Here is a 21,586-nt window from a genome sequence, read left to right as displayed (position 1 = left end):
CCTCTGCTCTCCCGGCTTTGCCTCCCCGGCTAGGCGGCCGTGCTCCCGGCCCCCACAGCTTTTTGCTAGCCATTTTCCCCCTTTTCGACCTCACCCTTCCATTCTGAGGCCAGAGAGACTGGGGGAGGAAAATACGGTTAGAGGCATTAGGGGGGAGGAGGAAGCTTAGGGTAAGAGGGTGGAGGTGAGAATGGCACTGGCAGCTGGGAAAAGTTGGGGGCTGACTTTTTCCGAGGCTGGAAGTCTCTGGGGTCTGAGCAAAATGCAGTCCTGAAAACCTAGCGTTAGTGTTCCAAGTCCTTAGCTTTATGAATCCCAACTCCCTTTGAAAACAGCGGGCCCGGTGGGTGGTGTGCTAGTGAGGTGGCGGGATCCACCATAAGGTGGGTGCGTGCTTGCGATCTCAACACCCAGAGAATGGAGAGAGGATTGTGGCATGGCCGTCCCGGGGAGGCGGATGCTTCTCAGTTCCCTCTCCGTCTGTCTTCCCCTGGTAAGTGCTCATGCACTACTGAAAAACTTTTTACAAGGGCCAGCAGGGGGACCAGCTTGGCCAAATGGCTGTGTCAGTGGACTCCCATGTAGTCAAGCGCAGTTGGAGTCCCAGACCCGGTGGCTTAACCTCACGCCGGGCGATGTGCATGCATTCCCAAGAGAATGGAGGAGAAGGAATTGCGGTGAGGCCATCCCCCTGGGGGGAGAATTCTTGCTTTCTGTCTCTCTGTCTCTCTACCTTTCTGGTGAGCGCATGTGCCCCATAGCAAAAAAACTAACTAACTAACTAAATAAAAATTTAAAGCCAGCAGGTACTGTGGTAGTTAAAGTGCTAGACTCCCACATGGTCGACCACGATTCAAATCCTGGACCTGTCAGTTTGCCTCTCACTTTTCCTTTCTCTCTCCTCTGTCTTTCTCTGGCGAATTAAAAAATAATAATAAATTAATTTAATTAAATAAATAATTTAAAAAAAAAGAAAATGAGAAAAAAGGAAAAGAGAAAAACCTGTGATTCCCAGAAGTTGGAAATTTGTTGAGTCTGTCTGCCCCCTGGTGGAATGAAGTGAAAATTAAAATTGTAATAAAGCATTAGCCCCCCAAAACGTACAGAAAACAAGAAATGGAAGATCATTTGCTGACAATAACATGTTTGTTGATGTGCTTGATTGAGACAATATACAGTGTACTCTGGATGGAAAATCTCATTTTGTATGCTGTAATGATGTACAGTGAATTAATGAATGCAAATAAATAAATTGAAAAATTAAAAAGCATTAGCCCCACCCCAACACAACACACACACACACACACACACACACACACACACACACACACACACAGAGCCCACCTGGACACATTCTGGAGCACACACAGCCCACCTGGACACATTCTGGAGCTTCAGTTGAAATAGTCTTCCTTTTTTAAGAAAGAAAAAATTCCCATACGACGCGTGTACTTGCTGGAGAGATACGGAAACAGAGAGAGGGAAAGTGAGAAATCACTCCCCAGGAGATAGCCATGCCACAATCCCTTCTCCTCCATTCTCCTCCTGGGATTTTGGGCACGCACATGCACCCAGTGTGAATTTCAAGCCACCTGGTCCAGGAATTGAACTGCAATTGGCCATGTAGGAATCCAGCCACCCTAACCACCACGCCACCTTCTGGCCCTGGAACAGCCTTCCTTCTGGAACCCTGTTTGTGATTTCTCTGACGATATAGGTCAGAGGGTCAGCAAGTGGCCATCTAGAATCCACATGGCTGAGTGGTTTGAGTCCTGAATCCAGTGGTTTGAGAGGAATGGCAGGTGTGTGTACACGCATGCCCAAAATCCTAAGAGGAGAATGGAGGAGAAGGGATTGTGACGTGGCCAACCCTCCTGGGGGGTGATTTTTCATTTTTCTCTCTTCTTCTCTACTTCTCTCCTACAAACACGTGTGCCCTCTAGCTATAGGAAAACCTAAACAGAAAAGAAAGGACTAGCAGGTGGCGTGGTGCTTAAGGTGCTGGGTCCCACAGAGCCAACTCTGTGGTTCATATCCCAGACCCCGCAACCAGAAAAACTTGCTGTGTATGTGCAGGCCTAAAATCCCAAGAGGAGAATGGAGTAAACAGGATTGCAGCATGACCAAGCCCCCTAGGGTGATTTCCCACTTTCCCTATCTCTCTGTCTCTCCCCAGGAAACACATAAACCCTATGGTGAAAAAACTAAGAATAAAAAAAAAAAAAGATAGATCATGAAGACAAAGATTGGTGGGACCAGCAAATGGCATAATGGTTACGTCACTGGACCACTGGACTCCCCATGTAGTTGACCACAGTTTGAGTCCCGGACCTGGTGGCTTAAACTCATGTCAGGCACGTGTGCATGTGTGCCCAAGATCCCAAGAGGAGAATGGAGAAGAAGGGATTGTGGCATGGCCACCCCCCTGGGGAGTAATTGCTCACTTTCTGTCTGTCTGTCTCTGTCTTTCTGGCAAGCACATGTGCCCTATAGCAAAAACCTCTCAAAAATTATATTATTTAACTTTCTTTATTTATTTTCAATTTAACCAGAGAGACACAAAGTGAGGGGGGGGGAGGGGAGTGAGAAAGCAAGTGTCCAAGTCTGGGGCTTGAACTGTGGTCGGTAATGTGGAAGTCCAGTGCCCCTAACCACCACAGCACCTGCTGGCCCCAAAATAAAATAATTATTTTTTTTTGAGAGGTTTTTGCCATAGGGCGCATGTGCTCGCCAGACAGACAGACAGAGACAGAGAGACAGAAAGTGAGAAATCACCCCCAGGGGGGGATGACCACACCACAATCCCTTCTCCATTCTCTTCTCGGGATCTTGGGCACTCACGCACACGCACCCAGTGTGAGTTTTAAGCCACCGGGTCCAGGATGCGAACTGCAGTCGACTACATGGGAGTCCAGCAACATAGCCATTACGCTAACTGCTGGTCCCTCTTTAAAAAAAAAAAAAGAAGAAGACAAAGATTGGGACTAAAAAAAGGTCATTCTTGGGACCAACAGATGTTGTAATGGTTACATTGCAGGACTCCCATGTAGTCAACTGTGGCTTGAGTCCTAGACCCGGGAGCTTAAATCTCATACCAGGCACGTGTTCATGTGTGACCTGTGGGAGGTGCGCACCAGCGAGTATCACCGGTTTCTCAGAGAGCAAACAATTACACAATGCCAAAGGCCATGATTGGCTCCCCTTCAAAACCTCACCTTCAAAACCATACTCTGATTGGCCACTTCCCGCCGCCAACTCGTGGGCGGTGAGCTTAGAATCCCTCAGATTTGCATATTTGGCACCTCATGATTGGTCCACAAAAGTAACCAATCATAACCCACCTTTTACAATCCTTCATTTAACCAATCACTGCCCACCAGCATCTATATAACCACAATCCCTGGCCCACAATCTCCAGACCACCATGAAGACCCTGAAGAGCTGTGACACTGTGTGGTCTCCGGATGACCCTGAAGCATTGTAACATTGTGTCGTGTCCCTGCTGCCCACAATAAAGGAACGACCCTGAAGAGTTGTAACACTGCCTTGTTCCTCCTGTCTCTCACTCCTTCCCTCAGGAAACCTATTTGACTGTCTCCCTGGGTCAGGACATGACCAAGATCCCAAGAGAAGAGATGAGATTGTGGTGCGGCCATCCATCGAGTGGGGGATAATTTCTCACTTTCTGTCTCTCTCTCTGGCGAGTGCATGTGCCCTATAGCAAAAATCTCTCTGTGTTATTTTTAAGAATTATTTATTTTATTTGTTGTTACTATTATTATTATTATTTTTCCCTTGACCAGAGAGACAGAGAGAGAAATAAAGGGAAAGTAAGAAAACCAGCCACTAAATCCAGGACTTAACAGGGTTGGCCTTATGGGAGTCCAACACATTGACTACTGTTCCTTCCCAGCTCCAACAAAAATCTCTTTTTTTTGCTATAGGGCACGTGTGCTCACCAGAAAGAGAGAGACAGAGAGACAGAAAGGGAGAAATCACCCGCCGGGGGGATGGCCATGCTGCAATCTCTTCTCCTCCATTCTCCTCTAGGGATCCTGGGCATGCACGTACATGTGCCCAGCGTGAGTTTAAGACACCAAGTCCAGTACTTGAACTGCGGTAGACTACATGGGAGTCCAGCAACATAGTCATTACGCTAACTGCTGGTCCCACAAAAATCTCTCTTTAAAAAAAAATAAAGTCATTCTTCAGTGGAGCTTTCCACAGGCTCTGTTATGGTATAGCAATCCTGACACCTCACCGAATGGGCTATGAACTGGTAGCTTTGGCAACCAGGAGGCTGAAGTATGGAGAGTATGGCTATAAAGAAACAAGTTTGGGACCAGCAGATGGTGTAATGGTTATGTCGCTGAACTCCCATGTAGTCAACCACAGTTCAAGTCCCACACCTTGTGGCTTAAAAACTCAGGCCAGGCACTTGTGCATGCATGCCTAAAGTCCTGAGAGGAGATTGGAAGATAAGGAATTGTGGCGTAGCCATCACTCTCAGGGATGATTTCTCACTTTGTCTCTCTGTCTCTCTCTGTCTTTCTGGTGAGCGCATGCGCCCTACGGCAAAAATCTCTCTCTTAAAAAAAAAAGAAAGAAAAGAAGTGAATTTGGAAAAAATTATTCAAATAATCTGATTTTCACTTTCTTTCTTTTTTTTTCTTCCTTTCTTTTTTTTTTTTTAGAGATAAATTTTCGCCATAGGGTGCGTGCACTCACCAGAGAAACAGAAACAGAAAGCAAGAAATCATCCCTGAGGGGATGGCCATGGTGCAATTCCTTCTCCTCCATTCTTCTCTCAGGACTTTAGGCACACATGCACACATGCCTGGTATTTTCAAGCTGCGAGGTCTGGAGCTCGAGTGGGGGTCAGCCATATGGGAGTCCAGCAACATAACCATTACACCATCTTCTGGTCCCAAATCTACTATTCTATCTTTTTTTTTTTTTTAATAAGAGAAATTTTTGCCATAGGGCACATACACATGCCAGAGAGACAGAATCTCTTCTTCATTCTCCTCTTGGGATTTTGGGTAAGTATGCACACCCACCCAGCTTAATTTTATTTATTTATTTTTTAGATTTTTTTTTCAGGGCCAGCAGGTAGCGTGGTGATTAGGGTGCCGTACTCTCACATGACCAATGATGATTTGAGTCTCGGACCTGGTCCATAGGGCACATACACATGCCAGAGAGACAGAATCTCTTCTTCATTCTCCTCTTGGGATTTTGGGTAAGTATGCACACCCACCCAGCTTAATTTTATTTATTTATTTTTTAGATTTTTTTTTCAGGGCCAGCAGGTAGCGTGGTGATTAGGGTGCCGTACTCTCACATGACCAATGATGATTTGAGTCTCGGACCTGGTGGCTTATTCTCTCACTTTCTCTCTCTCACTCTCTCTCTCCCCTTCTCTCACCAAATTTAAAAATAACGATAATAAATAAGTAAATATTTTAAAAAATGAAATGAAAAAAATAGAGATTTTTGCTATAGGGCACATGCAGTTGCTGGAGAGACAGAGAAACTGAAAGGGAGAAATCACCCTCCAGGGAGGATGACCACATTACAATCCCTTCTCCTCCATTCTCTTCTTGGGATCTTGGGTGGGACCCACATGAGGTTTTTTTTTTTTTTTTTTTTTTTTTCCGGGGGTGGGGGGAATCTTTATTTTTAAAAAAAAAATAATTATCTTATTTATCTTTATTTATCCATTTATTTATTTGTTTATTTATTTTAACTTAACAAGAAAGGGACAGAGAGAGAGAGAGAGAGAGAGAAAGCAAGCTGCCAGGTCCAGAACTTGAACTGTGGTTGGCCATGTGGGAGTCCAGAGCCCCTTGGCATAAGTTTTAAGATGCTGGGTCTGGGACTCAAACCGTAGCTGACTATGTGGGACTCCTGCAACATAACCATGATGCCACCTGCTGGTCCCCCACTCCCATATCTGCTTTTCCAATAGAGGATCCTTGTATAAAGGTGTACACTGGTTGTGAGAAAGCATCCTTTATCACTTTCTGTGTACATGTTTGTCCCTTCTCAAACACAACTATTCAACCCCCTTGTCCATTCTCTCATGTTTCATTTTTTCAAATATTTTAAATAATTATTTTATTTATTTTTAAATTTGACCAGAGAGGGACAGAGTGAGAAGAGAGAGAGAAAGGACAAATGAGAAAGCAAACCTCCAGATCCGGGACTCAAGCCATGGTTGGCCAGGTAGGAGTTCAGCGCCCTTAACCACCATACCACCTGCCAGCCCCTTAAAATATATTTTTTTGGAGAGGTTTTTGCTATAGGGCCTATGTGCTTGCCAGAAAGACACAGAGAGATGGAGAAATAGAAAGCAAGAAATCACCCCCCATGGGGGATGGCCACGCCGCAATCTCCTCTCGGGATCTTGGGCACGCATGCACGCATGCCCAGCATGAGTTTAAGCCACCGGGTCTGGGACTCAAATCACGGTCGACTACATGGGAGTCCAGCGACATAGCCATTATGCCAACTGCTGGTCCCACCTTAAAATATTTTTAAAAATAATTATTTTATTTAACTTTGTTTATTTGACCAGAGAAGGACAGAGTGAGAGAAAGTGAGAATGCACGCCACCAGGTCCAGGACTCGAGCTGTGGTCAGCCATGAGGGAGTGCAGTGTCCTTAACCACCATGCCAACCTGCTGGCCCCCTTAAATATATTTTTAAAATTATTTTGTTTTATTTATTGTTATTTTAATTTGCTATAGGGCAGATGTGCTCATCAGAGAGAGAGTTGGAAAGTGAAAAAGCAAGCTGCCAGATCCAGGATTTAAACTGTGGTCAGCCATGTGGTAGTCCAGTGCCCCAACCACCATGCCACCTGTTGCCCCCTCTCATTTTATCTTCAAGGTGTGTCACACACCTTGAGTCATCCTTGTTTCTCCTCCCTGACCAAAATGTGTCTCCACCCACCCTTTAAATTACTTTTCAGTTTTTCTGGATTGTTCTGATAAAGACCCACCCATCATTTCCTTTTTTTAAAAACAATTAATTTTATTTATGTATTTGTTAATTAATTAATATTTAATTTGACTAGAGAGAGACACAGAAAAAGAGAGAGAGAGTGCACAAGAAAGTAGTAAAACAAGCCATCAGATTCAGGACTTGAATCATTGTAGGCCACGTGGGAGTGTCTAGCACCTTAACCATGACACCACCGGCTGGTCCCATCATTTCTTTTCACTTTATTATTTTTAGCTTTCGGTTTTTGCTATAGGGTTCATGTGCTTGTGGGAGATAGAGAGAGAGGGAAAGTGAGAAAGCACACACATGTGCCCAGCATGTTTCAAGCTGCCAGGTTTGGGACTTGTCCCATGTGGTCGGCCTTGTGGGACCTAGCTGCCTTAACCTTAACCTCCACGCCACCTGCTGACCTCCCACTTTTTTTTTTTCTTTTTAAAGAATTATTTAATTTTTATTTATTCATTCATTTATTTTAATTTGACCAGAGAGAGACATAGAGGCAGAGAGAGAGAGAAACAGGGAAAGAAAAGAGAGAGAGAGAGAAAACCACCAGGTCTGGGACTTGAATTGCATTAGATCATATGGGAGTCCAGAGCCCATAACCACCATGTCACCTGCCGGCCCCTTGATTTATCATCATCATTATTATGATTTTGAAGATTTTTGCTATAGGGTGTGGGTACTTGCCAGAGACACAGAGACAGAGAGACAGAAAGTGAGAAATCCCCCCCTATGGGGGATGGCCATGCCACAGTCCCTTCCCATCTATTCTCCTCTTGGGATTTTGGGCACGCAAGTACATACACCCAGTATAAATTTTTTTAAAAAAGAATTATTTATTTATTTAATTTCATTTGTTATTATGATTTGTTTTTAATTTGACCAGACAGAGACAGAGAGAGAGAGAGGAAAGGAAAGTGAGAAAGCAAGCTGTAAGGCCTGGGACTTGAACTGTGGTTGACCATGTGGGAATCCAGTGCTTTTATTCACCATGCCACCTCCTGACACCACCTCCCCCACAGTGTGAATTTTAAGCTTCTGGGTCCCAGACTCCAACAGTGTCAGCCAGTGGGAGTCCAGCACCTTAACCACTATGCCACCTGTTGGCTCCTTTTTATTATATTTTTTTTTTTTTTTTTTTTACTTTATTTATGTATGTATTTATTGTAATTTGACCAGAGAGGGACAGAGAGAGAGAGAGAAAGTGAAAAAGCCAGCTGCCAGATTCAGGACACGAACTGCGGTCGGCCATGTGGAAGTCCAGCATCCTTAATCACCGTGCCACCTGCCAGCCCTTTATCATTATTTTTTAATTTGATGAGAGAGAGAGGGAAAGTGAGAAAGCAAGTCACCAAGTCCAAGACTCAAACTGCAGTCAGCCATGTGGGAGTCAGCGCCTTAACTACCATGCCACCTGCCAGCCCCCTGAGATTAAATAGAATGTAGCCCTCCCATGTGTACTGGCCTGCAAGCACAGTATCTTAGCAGGGCGAATCACTATAAGTCAGCTGTTTATAAATATTTCTTACCGGTCTCCATGTTGAATGACATCACCTGCTGTGCCTCATCACTCTCTTTTAGAATTAATCTGCCCCCAGGTGACATTTGGGTCATCTTTGTTTTAAATCATTGGTCATTATTGTAGAAGATAGTGCTTTGGTCTCCATCTTCTCATTTTCTGGCAAGGGTGTCAATACTGCTGTGATCAGGAATCTTGGATGGGGGGCCAGCAGATGGCATAATGGTTATATCTTTGGACTCCCATGTAGTCGACCAGTGTTCGAGTTCTGGACCAGGCAGCTTGAAACTCATGCTGGGTGTGTGTATGCATGCCCAAAATCCCAAAAGGAGAATGGAGGAGAAGGAATTGCAGAGTGGCCATTATCTCGGAGGATGATTTCTTGCTTCCTGTCTCTCTCTCTCTCTGGCAAGCTCACATACTCGATACCAAAAATCTCTGAAAAACAAAACAAAACAAGCAAAAAAAAAAGTCTTGAACAGGTAATGCTAGTGAAAATATGGGGCAAAGGATATGGGTCTGTAAGTTGGCACAACCTTTTTGGAACAGTTTAGCAGTACCTCTCAATAGAAATACCTTGACCCAACAATTCCATTTGGAGGGATTTTCCAACAAACTTCGTCATAGAATTGCAAAAGAATATAGGCATCTTGGGAACCAACAGTTAGCGTAATGGCTATGTCGCTGGACTCCCACGTAGTCGACCGCAGTTCGCTTCCCCGACCAGGTGGCTTAAAACTCATGCCAGGCGTGTGTGCGTGTGTGCCCAAGATCCCGAGAGGAGAATGGAGGAGAAGGGATTGCAGCGTGACCATCCCCCCTGGGGGGTGATTTCTCGCTTTCTGTCTCTGTGTCTCTCTCTGTCTGGCGAGCGCACGCGCCTTATAGCAAAAACCTCCCCCCCAAAAAAAGAATATAGGTATCTGTATCTATCTATAGCTGTGTATTTTTACATCTTTTTACGTATGTGAGAATGTATCGATATACATATGTATAGATGTGCATAGCTACATACATAACATTGTTTTTATTTTTTTTTCAAATAATTTATTATTATTATTATTGGAGAGTTTTTTGCTATAAGGCGCATGCGCTCGCCAGAAAGACTGAGAGAGAGAGACAGAAATCATCCTCCAGGGGTGAATGGCCTCCTCCGTTCTCCTCTTGGGATCTTGGGCACACATGCACATGAGCCCAGCGTGAGTTTAAGCCACCAGGTCTGGGACTCAAACCGCGGTCAATACATGGCAGTTCAGCGACATAGCCATTCCACTAACTGCTGGTCCCACAAGCCACCAGGTCCAGAACTAGAACCACCGTCGGCCATGTGTGAGTCTAGCACCCTTAGACATCATACTACCTCCCTGCTCCTGACAGTCTTAAGTTTTAACAATGGTAAACCCTAGAAGCAGTGGGAGTAGGGAAATATGAGGAGGGCTTTCTTTTTTTGTTACATCCTCTTTAAGTGTTAAATATAGGTAAAATAAACCAACTGAAAAATAGTGAAAACGTCTTCCCGGACAGGACACGGCTCAGTTTTGTTCATGTTTTCTTTTTTGTTGTTCTTGTTTTCTTCAGTTGTTCCTATTAGGCTCCGCCTGCCAACTTAATCTTATTTTTTTTTTTTTTAGAGAGAGAGATTTTTGCCACACCATGCGTGTGCTCGCTAGACAGAAAGTGAGAAATCACCACCACCCCCATGGCCACACCCATCCTTCTCTTCCAGTCTTTTCTACGGATTTTGGGCACTCACGCGCACGAGTCTAGCATGAATTTTAATTAACTGGGTCTGGGACTGGAACCTAGCTCAACCACGTGGGAGTCCAGTGACATACCATTAACGCCATCTACTCGGTCCCAGCGCCTAGTGTGTATTTTAAGCAGCGGGCCGGGACTCGAATCCCGGTCAACTACGTGGGATCCAGCGACTATCCGTTACGCCACCAGCTGTTCCCCAAGAAATGATAAGTGTCCATTTAACCCTTGATAGTGAACGAGCTCAAGCTAGCCAGCGAACTCTCTCAACATGGTGGTGACCAGTCTGTGTCCTTCGGTTGGAAGACCTTCCGAAAATGACAGTCCGCTGTAAGACCCCGCCGGAGCAGGACCTTCCCAATATGGCGGCCAAGGATCTGAGCGTCACTTCCGGCAAGGCGCCGGATATAAGGGGCAGGATTTCCGCTTTCGCTCCTTTCCGGCGGTGACGACCTCCCCACGAGAACATGCCTGTGAGTTCCTTGGTCTAGGTCTCGGCGGAGCTCTCGCTCTTTTGTCCGCGCTGTCCCCTTGCGCTAATTTCGGATCGTGGAGTGTTCTCTTGTGCCTTCCGCACTTCTTAGGGCTTTAGCTGCAGGGGCCACGGCGGCCCCCCGGCCCCTCGTTTAGACGGGAGCGGAGCGGAGATAAGATGGCGGCCCAGCTGCGCAGATGCCAGGGGCGGAGAGGGGCCTGTTCTCCCCGGTGTGTGACGGTGGGGGCTGCTTTCGACCATCGTAATTTTGCCGTTGGTTTCTAAGTCTTTACATTTATGCCCCTCATAGCTCGCAAAGGACCTCCTTCATCCCTCTCCGGAAGAGGAGAAGAGGAAACACAAGAAGAAGCGCCTGGTGCAGAGCCCAAATTCCTACTTCATGGATGTGAAGTGCCCAGGTGAGGCGATGGCTCGTTGTATTGGGGAGAAGCACTGGACCGCGACAGTCAGGAAAAGCGGGATCTGCCCCACGTCCTTTCTAAGTCTGTAAAATGGAGATAGTACTGTCCCTGATTGTCTTAATATTTAATGCAAAAGCCTGGTAAAATCCTGCGTGTGCGGAGTGATCTCCGTTAAACTTGAATACACGGCCCTGCGTTTCTTTTGTGGAATTGGGATAATGAGGTGGGCTTAAGTGAAGGAAAGGTATGAGAGTAATACAGGAGAAAACGTTAACTCTTTGCTTTTTGATTTTTTTTTTTCAGGATGCTATAAAATCACCACAGTCTTTAGCCATGCACAAACGGTAGTTTTGTGCGTTGGCTGCTCCACTGTTCTCTGCCAGCCTACAGGAGGAAAAGCGAGGCTTACAGAAGGTGAAAGATTTAATTAATCTGATTTTAGGTTTGAATCTTAAAATGACACGGATTACTTAATATGTACATTTTTTAGATCCTCTCATGGAGAATGGTAGTGGGTAGTCATTTGTAATCTCAAAGTGTTACCATCTAGAGGTGGGATGTGGGTGGTAAAGGAGCTTTATGTGGGCCCCAGGTGATAAAAAGTGACTAAGATGACTAGATAGTAAAAAATAGAGAAAAATAAAGGCATAGCTTTCCCTGGGTAGATTGCCAGGCATTTTCAGGGACATGGGGCATGTCATTTAACCCCTGAACCTTTTTTCCAGGATGTTCCTTCAGGAGGAAGCAGCACTAAAAGCATCCTGACTCAAGATGAGTGGGAAACCATCCCAATAAACACATTTTGGATATGTCCTGTTTATTGTCTTGTTTAACTGCTAGGAAGTTCCTGCCTCAAGTATTCAGGGGCAACCAGAAGAGTGGAACACTTAGAGTCATTTGGGGCAAGTAAGTTGGCCAAGTACTTTAAAGTCCATTGGGACATTTGTATCCATCTAAGCTCGTTGGTTCTAGATTAAAAAAAAAGAAATAATAAGATTTTTACTTACACTTTTATGTTTCATAGAATTAGAAAATGACAGTTAATCATTACAGCACAATCCAACACATTACTTTTAAGGAAGAAAAGCTTCAGGTCCTTCACAGTTGTCAAGACGCTGCTTTGTTTGGAAGCTTAGTGTAGAGGTTGCTATTAGGTTCCTTGTGTAGGGCTGGTAATGTCCATTCTACAGTTAGAGGAAACTTGTCAGAGTGTGGGTTAGTGCTTTATACTCCATAGCCAGTGTTGTAGCCGACTCTGAGTCAAGGGTGGCTGTGCACTCATGAAGTGAGGGGGAGAACGTGTAGAGGTATATGAACCTAAAAGTGAAGGTGGAAAAATGAAGTCTTCAGTGAATTAAACACATTTTAGCTCGAAAAAGATGAGGACAGGGTTCATTACCTGGCTGTGGTGTTCCTATAGTTGGTACATAAACAACTGGAACAGTCTGGACTCTATTTAAGAAGGCATTGTATGCTGGAAAGAAGACAAAGGAGAAGTCACAAAAGTTTATCTGCTTTCCATTGCAGGGAGGCCTGAAAGGGCCAAGGAAACTTTAAAAGGAGATTTAAGCATTGTTTATAAATGATAGTAATACTTTTTTAAGCTCGATCATAGTATGGTAGTTTAGGAAGTTTTTATCCTAATTTCACCCATTTTAGTGATTTTCTTAACAGCTATAAAGGGAAAATGTAGAGAGAATGGTGATGTATTACTTGGGTTTGAGCAAAATTAGCTGTTAACCTCAAGATTTAGTAGCAGTTTTCACTTAGTGACATTTCAGTTTGCCATATCCAGTTGGTAAATTGATCTTTAATCCACTAGGTGAGTAGGGCTAGGGAGGCTAACTTGGTTTCAACTGCTTGTCACAAATTAGAAGTGATAAACAGCTCATTTTCATCCTCATTTAGTTTGTGAAATAAAATGAAGGCAGTTTCCAAGTCAAAGTCCACGGTGCTGAATATAAGGACTCCTTACCTAGAAAGATGAAAGCAGTTGATGCCAACACCGCAAAGAGGGTAAAGAGGAGGATCTGGTAAGAACCAACGAACCACTTGAGGATACCTGAATCTTCACATTGATCTATGCATTGGACGTAACAAGAATTATTAGCACATCCAGGGCACATGCAGCATTGAAAAATCTGGTCATCTATCAGAAGCATTCAAAACTCAGGTCTCTTAATTTTGCTTGCCAAAGAGAACAGGCCTTAAGTGTGAACTGGCTCCTTTACCTCCTTTTGGCTTCCATCCATCTCAAGCAAAAAAGTTGAGCCCTTTATTTTTTCCTCTCAGATTACAAAGGATGATTTAAATATTGTTGCTTTAAAATGCCTGTTAGTTAACATTCCTGTGCACTTTACCACAGGTGCCATACTTGACCTAAACAAGTCTGTGCTGACTGAATTTTATAATTTTTTTTTGGTTAGGTTTTTTCTTCCCTCGCCAGAGGGAAAGTGAGTAATCACCCTCTGGTTGGTTATGTGAGGAGCCCAGCTTCATACCACCTGCTGGCCCCTGAATTTTTATTCCTAATCTTTTAATCCTGATTGCTCAACTCTGAAACACCAATGAGTTCATAAACCCAAGGGACCCTTGTCCTGCTCAGAATGTCATTTCTAAGGCACATTATGATTTGTACTTTATCCTCAATAAAACTTCAGATTTGTGTCTTGGAGCATACTTGGCATCTGTGGTTATTTCTAATCTTTTGGTGTCTAGAAATGAGCATCCTACCAAACTGCCAGACTTTGAGGCTTTCTTGATAACTTGGCTGCCAGCTCTTCATATGTTACTCTGCATTCCTAGTATAGGCACTCTGTCTCTGAACTCCTAACTGGTTCCTGTACAATTCACTGTACTCTTCCACAATTTATAAACTGCTTCATTGAAAACACAGTTGGCTGCTTAAAATCCATACACTAAAGAGATTCTGTATGCTAGTCCCTAATCAGGTCTCTGGTTAAAGCTTTTGGCTTTCCAGTATTCATATGGGAGTATAAATACTGGGTCATTAGAAAAGTCATGTCAGATTTATGCATAGGAAAAAATATGTCATGACTTTTCTGATAACGCAGTAAAACTACAGTGGTAGCTGCCTGCGTTCAGTATTCTGGTTATACTGAGCTATTTGGTCCCATTTTAAACCTGGGATAGGTATAATGCCTGGGATATGCCAATAGGTACTTCCATACTTAATGTGAATAAACTGAAGATTGGCTTGGGTGTTTCTGCCTGCTTCTACATTACATACTGTAGTCCTTACCCTCAGGAAGAGCAGGGTGTTGTGTTTTGCTTTGTGCCAGGAGGCACTTTGCACTGGGAGAGAACACCCTCCAATGGGATGTAGTCATGCCACAATCTCAGTTTTCCCATCCTTTTGGGATTTGAGGCATATTCTGGCATGTGTTTCAAGCTGCCAGGCCAGGATTTGACTCACTTTACCACCAGGACACAGGGTGGATCTAGTGCAGTGGTTCTTAGTTAATTTTTGTGCCATGGCAGTTGGCAGCCTGGTGAAGCCTATAGGTCCCATATCAGAATATATCTTTTTAAAATTTTGTCAGAGGTTATGTGTGCTCCCTGGAGAATGAATGTCAGAAAACACCCTTATATGGGAATGGTTATGCTACAGTCCTTTCTCCACTTCCTCCTTTCTAGACTTTGACTGCACATGCACATTTGCCCAGTGTGTTTCTCAGCTGCCAGGTCCAAGACAGACCAGTCAGCCATGACATCCAGCCACCTTCATGCCACCAGCTGGCCTAAAAATGGCCTATTTTTTAAAGAATTACTTATTTTTGAGAGTTTTTTGCTATAAGGTGCATGTGCTCGCCAGAAAAACAGCGAGAAATCACCCCCCGGGGGGGGGAGGGGGGGATGGCCTTGCAGCACACACATGTACCTGGTGTGAGTTTAAGTCACCAGGTCCAGGACTCGAACTGCAGTTGACTACATGGGAGTTCAGTGGCATAGTCATAATGCCAACTGCTGGTCCCTATTATAATTTTTGAATTTGACCAGAGAGAGAGAAAGCAGGGTGCCACGTCCAGGACTTGAACTATGGTCAGCTGTGTGGGAGTCCAGTGTCTAGCCACCCTGCTACCTGCTGGCTCCAAAAAGCCTAATTTTAATAGGGTACCATGTTTGCTAATGGCAACAAAAATGATTGAAGTGCAGCAGCAGAACAATATCCAATTCGTAAGTCTGAAGTGAAATATTTTAAGATCTGATAATTAAAACATGAATATATCTGGATTCTACTGATGACTTGTCTATATTCATAATCAGTGGAAATGCTTTCAGCTAGAGGTTAACTGAAAACAAGATGAAATTTTTTTCACTCAGGGTGAACACTATTCTTGGACCCTAGATTTAAAAACTAGGTAGGGTTAGCAGGTGGTGTGGTTAAGGCACTGAACTCCCACATGGCTGACTATAGTTTGAGTCTTGGATCTGGTGGCTTGAAAATCACGCCAGGTATATGTGCATGCATGCCCAAAATCCAAGAAGAGAAGAGGTGAAGGGATTGTGGCAAAGCCATTCTCCCAGGGGGAAGGGGGTGATAATTGTTCACTTTGTCACTGTTCTCTCCAGCAAGCACACTTTATGGCAAAAACCTAAAAAACAGAAACAAATCCAAAAAACTGCTATTACGGATCCAGCAGGTGGTGAGGTAAAGGGACTGGATTCCCATATGGCCAATTGTGGTTCCATTCCTGGACGCACATGCCTGAAAATCACTCTAGTTACGTGTGTGTGCATACACAAAATCCCATGAGGAGAATGGAGAAAAGATTTTGAAGTAGCCATTCTGCCTGGAGGGTGATTTGTACCCCCCACCTCACCTCTGGTAAGCACACGCACTCTATAGCAGAAACAAACGACAAGGACAGTGCTGTCAAGTGATGTTTCTAGTGGTCAGACATTGAACATCTTAGGCTTTTGCCATAGGGCCCACATGACAGGGAAAGGGAGAAATCACCACCCAGGGGGATGGCCACACCACAATCCCTTCTCCCTTGTTCTCTCAGGGTTTGGGGTATGCACAAACATGCCCAGTGTGATTTTCAAACCACCAGGTAGGTCCAGAGTTGGCCATGTGAGAGTCCAGTACCTTAACCACCATACCACCTGCTGGCCCCACTCTGGTTATCTTAACACCTTCCATAACTATGTTCCCATCTTTTTTTTTTGGAGAGGGTTTTTGCTATAGGGCAAGTGAGCTCGCCAGACAGACAGAGACAGAAAGTGAGAAATCGCCCCCCCAGGGGGGATAGCCACGCTGCAATCCCTTCTCCATTCTCTTCTTGGGATCTTGGGCACGCACACGCACACGCACCCGCACCCACGCCCGGCGTGAGTTTTAAGCCACCAGGTCCGGGATGCGAACCGCGTCCATAGATGTCCCCATCTTTTCATAAATATGGCATCATGTTTAAACTGGGCAATATCAGGATTTAGGGAAGCTAAATCTTGGTTATAGAGTTATCAACATTTGCCCATTTTCTACTGTGAAAATATTTGCCAAGTATTTGTTTATTTTTAAAGAATTGTTTAATTTAAAAAAATATTTAATTCCATTTGTTATTATTATTTTAATTTGACCAGAGAGAAACAGAAAGGGAGAGAAAGCAAATCGCCAGGTCTGGGACTTGAACTGTGTTTGGCGTGTGGGAGTCCAGCATCCTTAACCACCATGACAACAGCTGGCCCCTTTATTTATTTAAAGACAGGGCTGGGCTAGCCAGTGGCATGGTGGTTAAGACAACTAGATTCCACAGGAGCACAGGAGGGACTGTGTGGTTCAAGTCCTAGACCCAACAGCTTGAGAAACAAGCTTGGCGTGTGTGTGTACACCCAAAATCCTGAAGGAAAGGACAAATGGAGGAAAAGGGATTGTAATGTGACTAATCCCTCGGGGGTGGGTGGGATGGGGGAGATGCTTTCTCACTTTCTCTGTTTCTCTTGGACAAGTGTGGTTGCCTTCTGACAAATAATAATTTTAAAAAAGATACAGGGGCCAGGGGACCAGCAGTTAGCGTAATGGCTATGTCGCTGGACTCCCACATAGTCGACTGTGGTTCGCCTCCTGGACCTGGTGGCTTAAAACTCACGCCGGGCGCGTGTGCGTGCGTGCCCAGGATCCCAAGAGGAGAATGGAGGAGTAGGGATTGTGGCGTGGCCATCCCCCCTGGGGGGTGATTTCTCGCTTTCTGTCTCTCTGTCTCTGTCTGGCGAGCGCACGCGCCCTATAGCAAAAACCTCTCCAAAAAAAAGTTACAGGGGCCAGCAGGTGGAATGATGGTTGGGAGTACTGGAATTAAACTGACACAGCTATTTTTTATTTTTTCAGTTTTTTTTTTTTTTTTCCATATGGTGCTTGTGCTTGCCAGAGAGAGGCAAAGAGAGACAGTGAGGGACCAGCAGTTGGCATAATAGCTATGTCGCTGGACTCCCATGTAGCCTACTGTGGTTCAAGTCCTGGACTCGGTGGTGGCTTAAAACTCACACCGAGCCCATGTGCATGCGTGCCCAAGATCCTGAGAGGAGAATGGAGGAGAAGGGATTGCGGCGTGACCATCCCCCCTGGGGGGTGGTTTCTCACTTTCTGTCTCTCTGTCTTTCTGGCAAGCGCATGCAACCTATAGCAAAAACCTCTCCCCCCCCAAAAAAAAAAAAAAAAGAAAAAAGAGAGACAGTGAGAGGGGGACTGGCCACACTGCAATCTCTTCTTAATTCTACTGGAAGTTTGGTCATGCACCCATGCATGCTGGTGTGGTTTTCAGGCCACAGGTCTGGGACTCAAACTGTGACTGAGAATGTGGGAGTCCAACCTTACTGGCCCGACACAGCTGTTTTTTTAAAATAAGGTTTTTTGCCATAGGGTGCATGTGCTTGGAGGAGATAGAGACAGTGAGGGTAAAAGTGAAAAGTCACCCCTGGGAGGACAGTTATGCACTCCCTTCTTCATTATCCTCTTGGGGTTTTGGATATCCACACGTGGTGTTTCAAGCCGCCAGATTTGGGACTTGAACTGCAGTCGACCATGTGGGAATCCAGCAGCTTAACCACTATGCCACCTGCTAGCTCCGACACAGCTATTCTTTTTTAAAAAAGAATTATTTAACTTTATTTATTTACTTCTTTATTTTAATTTGACCAGAGAGGGACAGAGAGAGAGAGAGAAAGTGAGAAAGCAAGCCGCCAGGTCTGGGACTCGAACTGCTATCAGCCATGCGGGAGGCCAGCACCCTTGACCACCACGCCACCTGCTGGCCCCAGCACCCAACACAGCTATTCTTAAATATAAAAATCAAGTATATGGGGCTGGCAGGTGGCATGGTGGTTAAGAACACTGGATTCCCATGTGGCTGACTGTTGTTCGAGTCCCGGAATTGGCGGCTTGCTTTCACCCATTCCCTTTCTCTCTCTCTGTCTTTCTCTGGTTAAATAAAAAAATAACAAATGGAATTTCATAAATGAATAATTCTTTTTAAAAAATCAAGTATAGGGACCAGAAGTTGGCATAATGGCAATGTCGCTGGACTCCCATGTAGTCGACGCGGTTTGAGTCTCAGACCTGGTGCCTTAAACTCATGCCAGGTATGTGTGCATGCATGCCCAAGATCCTGAGAGGATAATGTCTCTCTGTCTCTGTTTTTCTAATGAGCACACATGCCGTATAGCAAAAACCTCTCAAAAAAAAAAAAAAATCAAGTATAAAATCTAGCAAGCATTGAGAAAGCTACCTTGGGACCAGCAGATGGTGTAATTGTTGTGTTGCTAGACTCCCACGTAGTCGACTGGAGTTCGAGTCCTGAACCCAGTGGCTTAAGACTTGCTGCATGCCTATGTGTGCGTGCCTAAAATCCCAAGAGAGTTGGAGAAGGGATTGCGGTGTGGCTACCCCTGTGAGGGGGTGTGGTTTCTCCCTTTCTGTCTTTCTGTCTCTCGCAGAGGGCGTGTACACTCTGTCTCTCTGGTGAGTGCATGCGTCCTATAGCAAGAAATCTCAAAAAAATAAATAAAGAAAGCTACCTTAAGGTATAAGGTGTATATATATTTTTTGGAGAGATCTTCGCTATAGGGTGCGTGCGCTCGCCAGACAGACAGAGAGCGACATAGAGACAGAAAGCAAGAAATCACCCCCCAGGGGGGATGGTCACACCGCAATCCCTTCTCCTCTACTCTCCTCCCGGGATCCTGGGCACACACACACACACACACGCGCCCGGCGTGAGTTTTAAGCTACCGGGTCTGGGACGCGAACCGCGGTCGACTATGTGGGAGTCCAGTGACATAGCCATTACGCTAACTGCTGGTTCCCTAAGGTATATTTTGATTTTGATTGGTTTGGAAGATAAAGATGCATGCCTCAGCGAATTTGAGTAATCTTGGCTGAGTGACTGAATGTTTCTCATACATTCTGTCTTCCTTTAGACTTAAAGTAGGAGTCCCAGTGCTTACCTTCAGATGTATCCTTCTTAGCTCTCACTACCACAGCTTCACTTTGCTGGGTGAGCACACAAGAAATATTGATAAAAACAGGTGATGCCATCTGCTGGAAGGAAGTGAAGTTGACTACTCTTACAGGATAGATGACCAGGCCAGGTGTGACGGGAGAGTGCCTGTGGCCTGAGACCACCAGAACTGGGGAGCTGGGGGAGACCTTGGAGAAAAGGTAAAACAGCACTTATTTGAAAGAAGAAAAATCAGTTTGATATCAATATGACCCAATATCAAACACTACAATATAAAAATGTCAAGATCTGGATTTTTAGCTTGCTAATTGACACTAAATAAGTCATTTACTTTTTAAGTCCTTAGATGTATTGAAGGATAAGGGAAGAAAATGAGCTGTCAGAATAAAGTTTCTGGAAAACTTTAAATTGGAATTCTAAGGACTGTTTTAAAAGGTAGCACTGTCAGTCTTCCAGGTTGACAAAGCTCCTGACCTAGATTTTATGCTCTGGAAGCCTGCCTGGCATTGTGAATGGGACAGGTTCTTCATTTGATCCAAGAATTTCGTATGGTGATTTTTTTTTTTTTTAGGTCACTCAGTAACTTCCTTTACCTTGGGATGAGAATGAAAAATCTTTTTTCAAATCTCTGATATGCTTTGGTTTAGTCCCTAACGTACCTCCAACTTTTCAAGAACTCTGTCCACTCCCAGCACTCTTATTTCCCCGATGTCTTGCTTGTGGCTAAGAACGAGTTCGGACTGGTTCATATAAAAGGCTGGGATGAAAGGAATCAGGATTCTTTGCATTCCATTCTTGCCCCGTTCACTGACCAGCGTGGCCCAACCGTACACTGAGGTGTCAGCCGTGCTGAGGGCCTGGAGCAGCTCCTCTGACTGGGGCCGCACCTTGATGAGGCAGACATAAACCCCTAGGAAGAAGACAAATTGGAGCAGGGAGATTCAGAGGCTCTACTGAACCAACTAAATTAGGGTAGGAAGAAAAAATGGTGATGTGCAAAACAACCAAAGAAAAACTGTGAACTGTTTTGAGTATTCCAAGATCAATATACTAATTGCCATTATGAGGAACATACCAAAGGAAAAACAGTCTAGGGAACCCACAACTGAAATTGTTGCCTACAGACTCGAACTGTGATCAGCCATGTGGGATTCCAGTGCCCTTAACCACCATGCCACCTGCTGGCTTCCCCCCGGCCACTTCATTTTATTTTTGAAAAAAACTTTTCCAGGGCTCTATCTTGCTTGGACTGTCCTGTATTCTTCACATCTAGTTTATTCCTAGTCATACTTTTTTAAAAAAAATTATTTCATTTATTATCATTATTACCTATTTCATTTGACCATAGAGAGAGAGAGAGAGAAAGGGAAAGTAGGGAAGCAAGCCCTCAGGTCTGGGACTTGAACCATGGTCAGCCATGTGGGAGTCCAGTGCCTTAACCACCTGCTGCCCTCCCAGTCATACTGCTAAAGGTAATTTTCTCTCTAAGTTTTAGCCTTGGGACCAACAAGTGGCATGGTGGTTAAGGGCAGGACATTAAGGTTTGATATATATATAAACCTCTTCTTTGCTGCCCCAATACACTATGTTATATCTCTGTTCTATAATTAATCACCCTTTGGAGTGAGAGTTGAAAATGTTAGTCCTTGGGACCAGCAGGTGGCACAGTGGTGAAGGTGCTGGAGTCCCACATGGCCAACTCTGGTTTGAGTCCTGGGCCCAACAACTTGAAACTCACCCTGTCTGTGAGTGCATGTCCACAATTCTGAGAGAATAGAGGAGAAGGGATTGAAGCATGGCCATCCCCCCAGGGGGTGATTTCTTATTTTCTGTCTCTGTCTCTGTCTTTCCGGCAAGCACATGTGCTCTATAGCAAAAAAAAAAAAAAAAAAAAAAACTTCTCTAAATAAAAAATTAATTAATTAAT

General features: G+C 44.6%; 2 protein-coding genes across 2 annotated transcripts in view; one reads left to right on the top strand and one right to left on the bottom strand.

Moving 5' to 3' along the window:
• Positions 1-10,614: 10,614 nt before the first annotated feature.
• On the top strand, positions 10,615-13,415 carry RPS27 (ribosomal protein S27). Its single transcript, XM_006159802.3, has 5 exons — positions 10,615-10,755; positions 11,068-11,176; positions 11,483-11,593; positions 11,905-12,085; positions 13,088-13,415. Exons 1-4 carry the CDS (start codon positions 10,750-10,752, stop codon positions 11,931-11,933), a joined length of 255 nt encoding a protein of 84 aa, XP_006159864.1. The 5' UTR covers positions 10,615-10,749; the 3' UTR covers positions 11,934-12,085; positions 13,088-13,415.
• NUP210L (nucleoporin 210 like) overlaps positions 12,330-21,586 on the bottom strand; it is a 169,517-nt gene continuing 160,260 nt past the window's right edge. The window contains exons 36-40 of the mRNA XM_006159801.2: positions 20,319-20,569; positions 19,646-19,847; positions 13,155-13,259; positions 12,579-12,653; positions 12,330-12,496 (exon numbers count right to left, since the gene is read on the bottom strand). Coding sequence (XP_006159863.1) covers positions 12,396-12,496; positions 12,579-12,653; positions 13,155-13,259; positions 19,646-19,847; positions 20,319-20,569 — 734 coding nt within the window. The 3' untranslated portion in view covers positions 12,330-12,395. The remainder of the gene's footprint in view (positions 12,497-12,578; positions 12,654-13,154; positions 13,260-19,645; positions 19,848-20,318; positions 20,570-21,586) is intronic.

This window comes from Tupaia chinensis, unplaced genomic scaffold (genome assembly GCF_000334495.1).
Source record: "Tupaia chinensis unplaced genomic scaffold, TupChi_1.0 Scaffold000659_1, whole genome shotgun sequence".
Lineage (NCBI taxonomy): Eukaryota > Metazoa > Chordata > Mammalia > Scandentia > Tupaiidae > Tupaia > Tupaia belangeri.
The sequence above is the reverse complement of the archived record's forward strand: the minus strand, read 5'-3'. Positions and strand labels throughout refer to the sequence as shown.

Coding starts and splice junctions, on each gene's coding strand:
- RPS27 (XM_006159802.3), top strand. Junction 11,177..11,482: donor CATGGATGTGAAGTGCCCAG/GTGAGGCGATGG, acceptor TTTTTTTTTCAG/GATGCTATAAAATCACCACA. Junction 11,594..11,904: donor AAAAGCGAGGCTTACAGAAG/GTGAAAGATTTA, acceptor CCTTTTTTCCAG/GATGTTCCTTCAGGAGGAAG.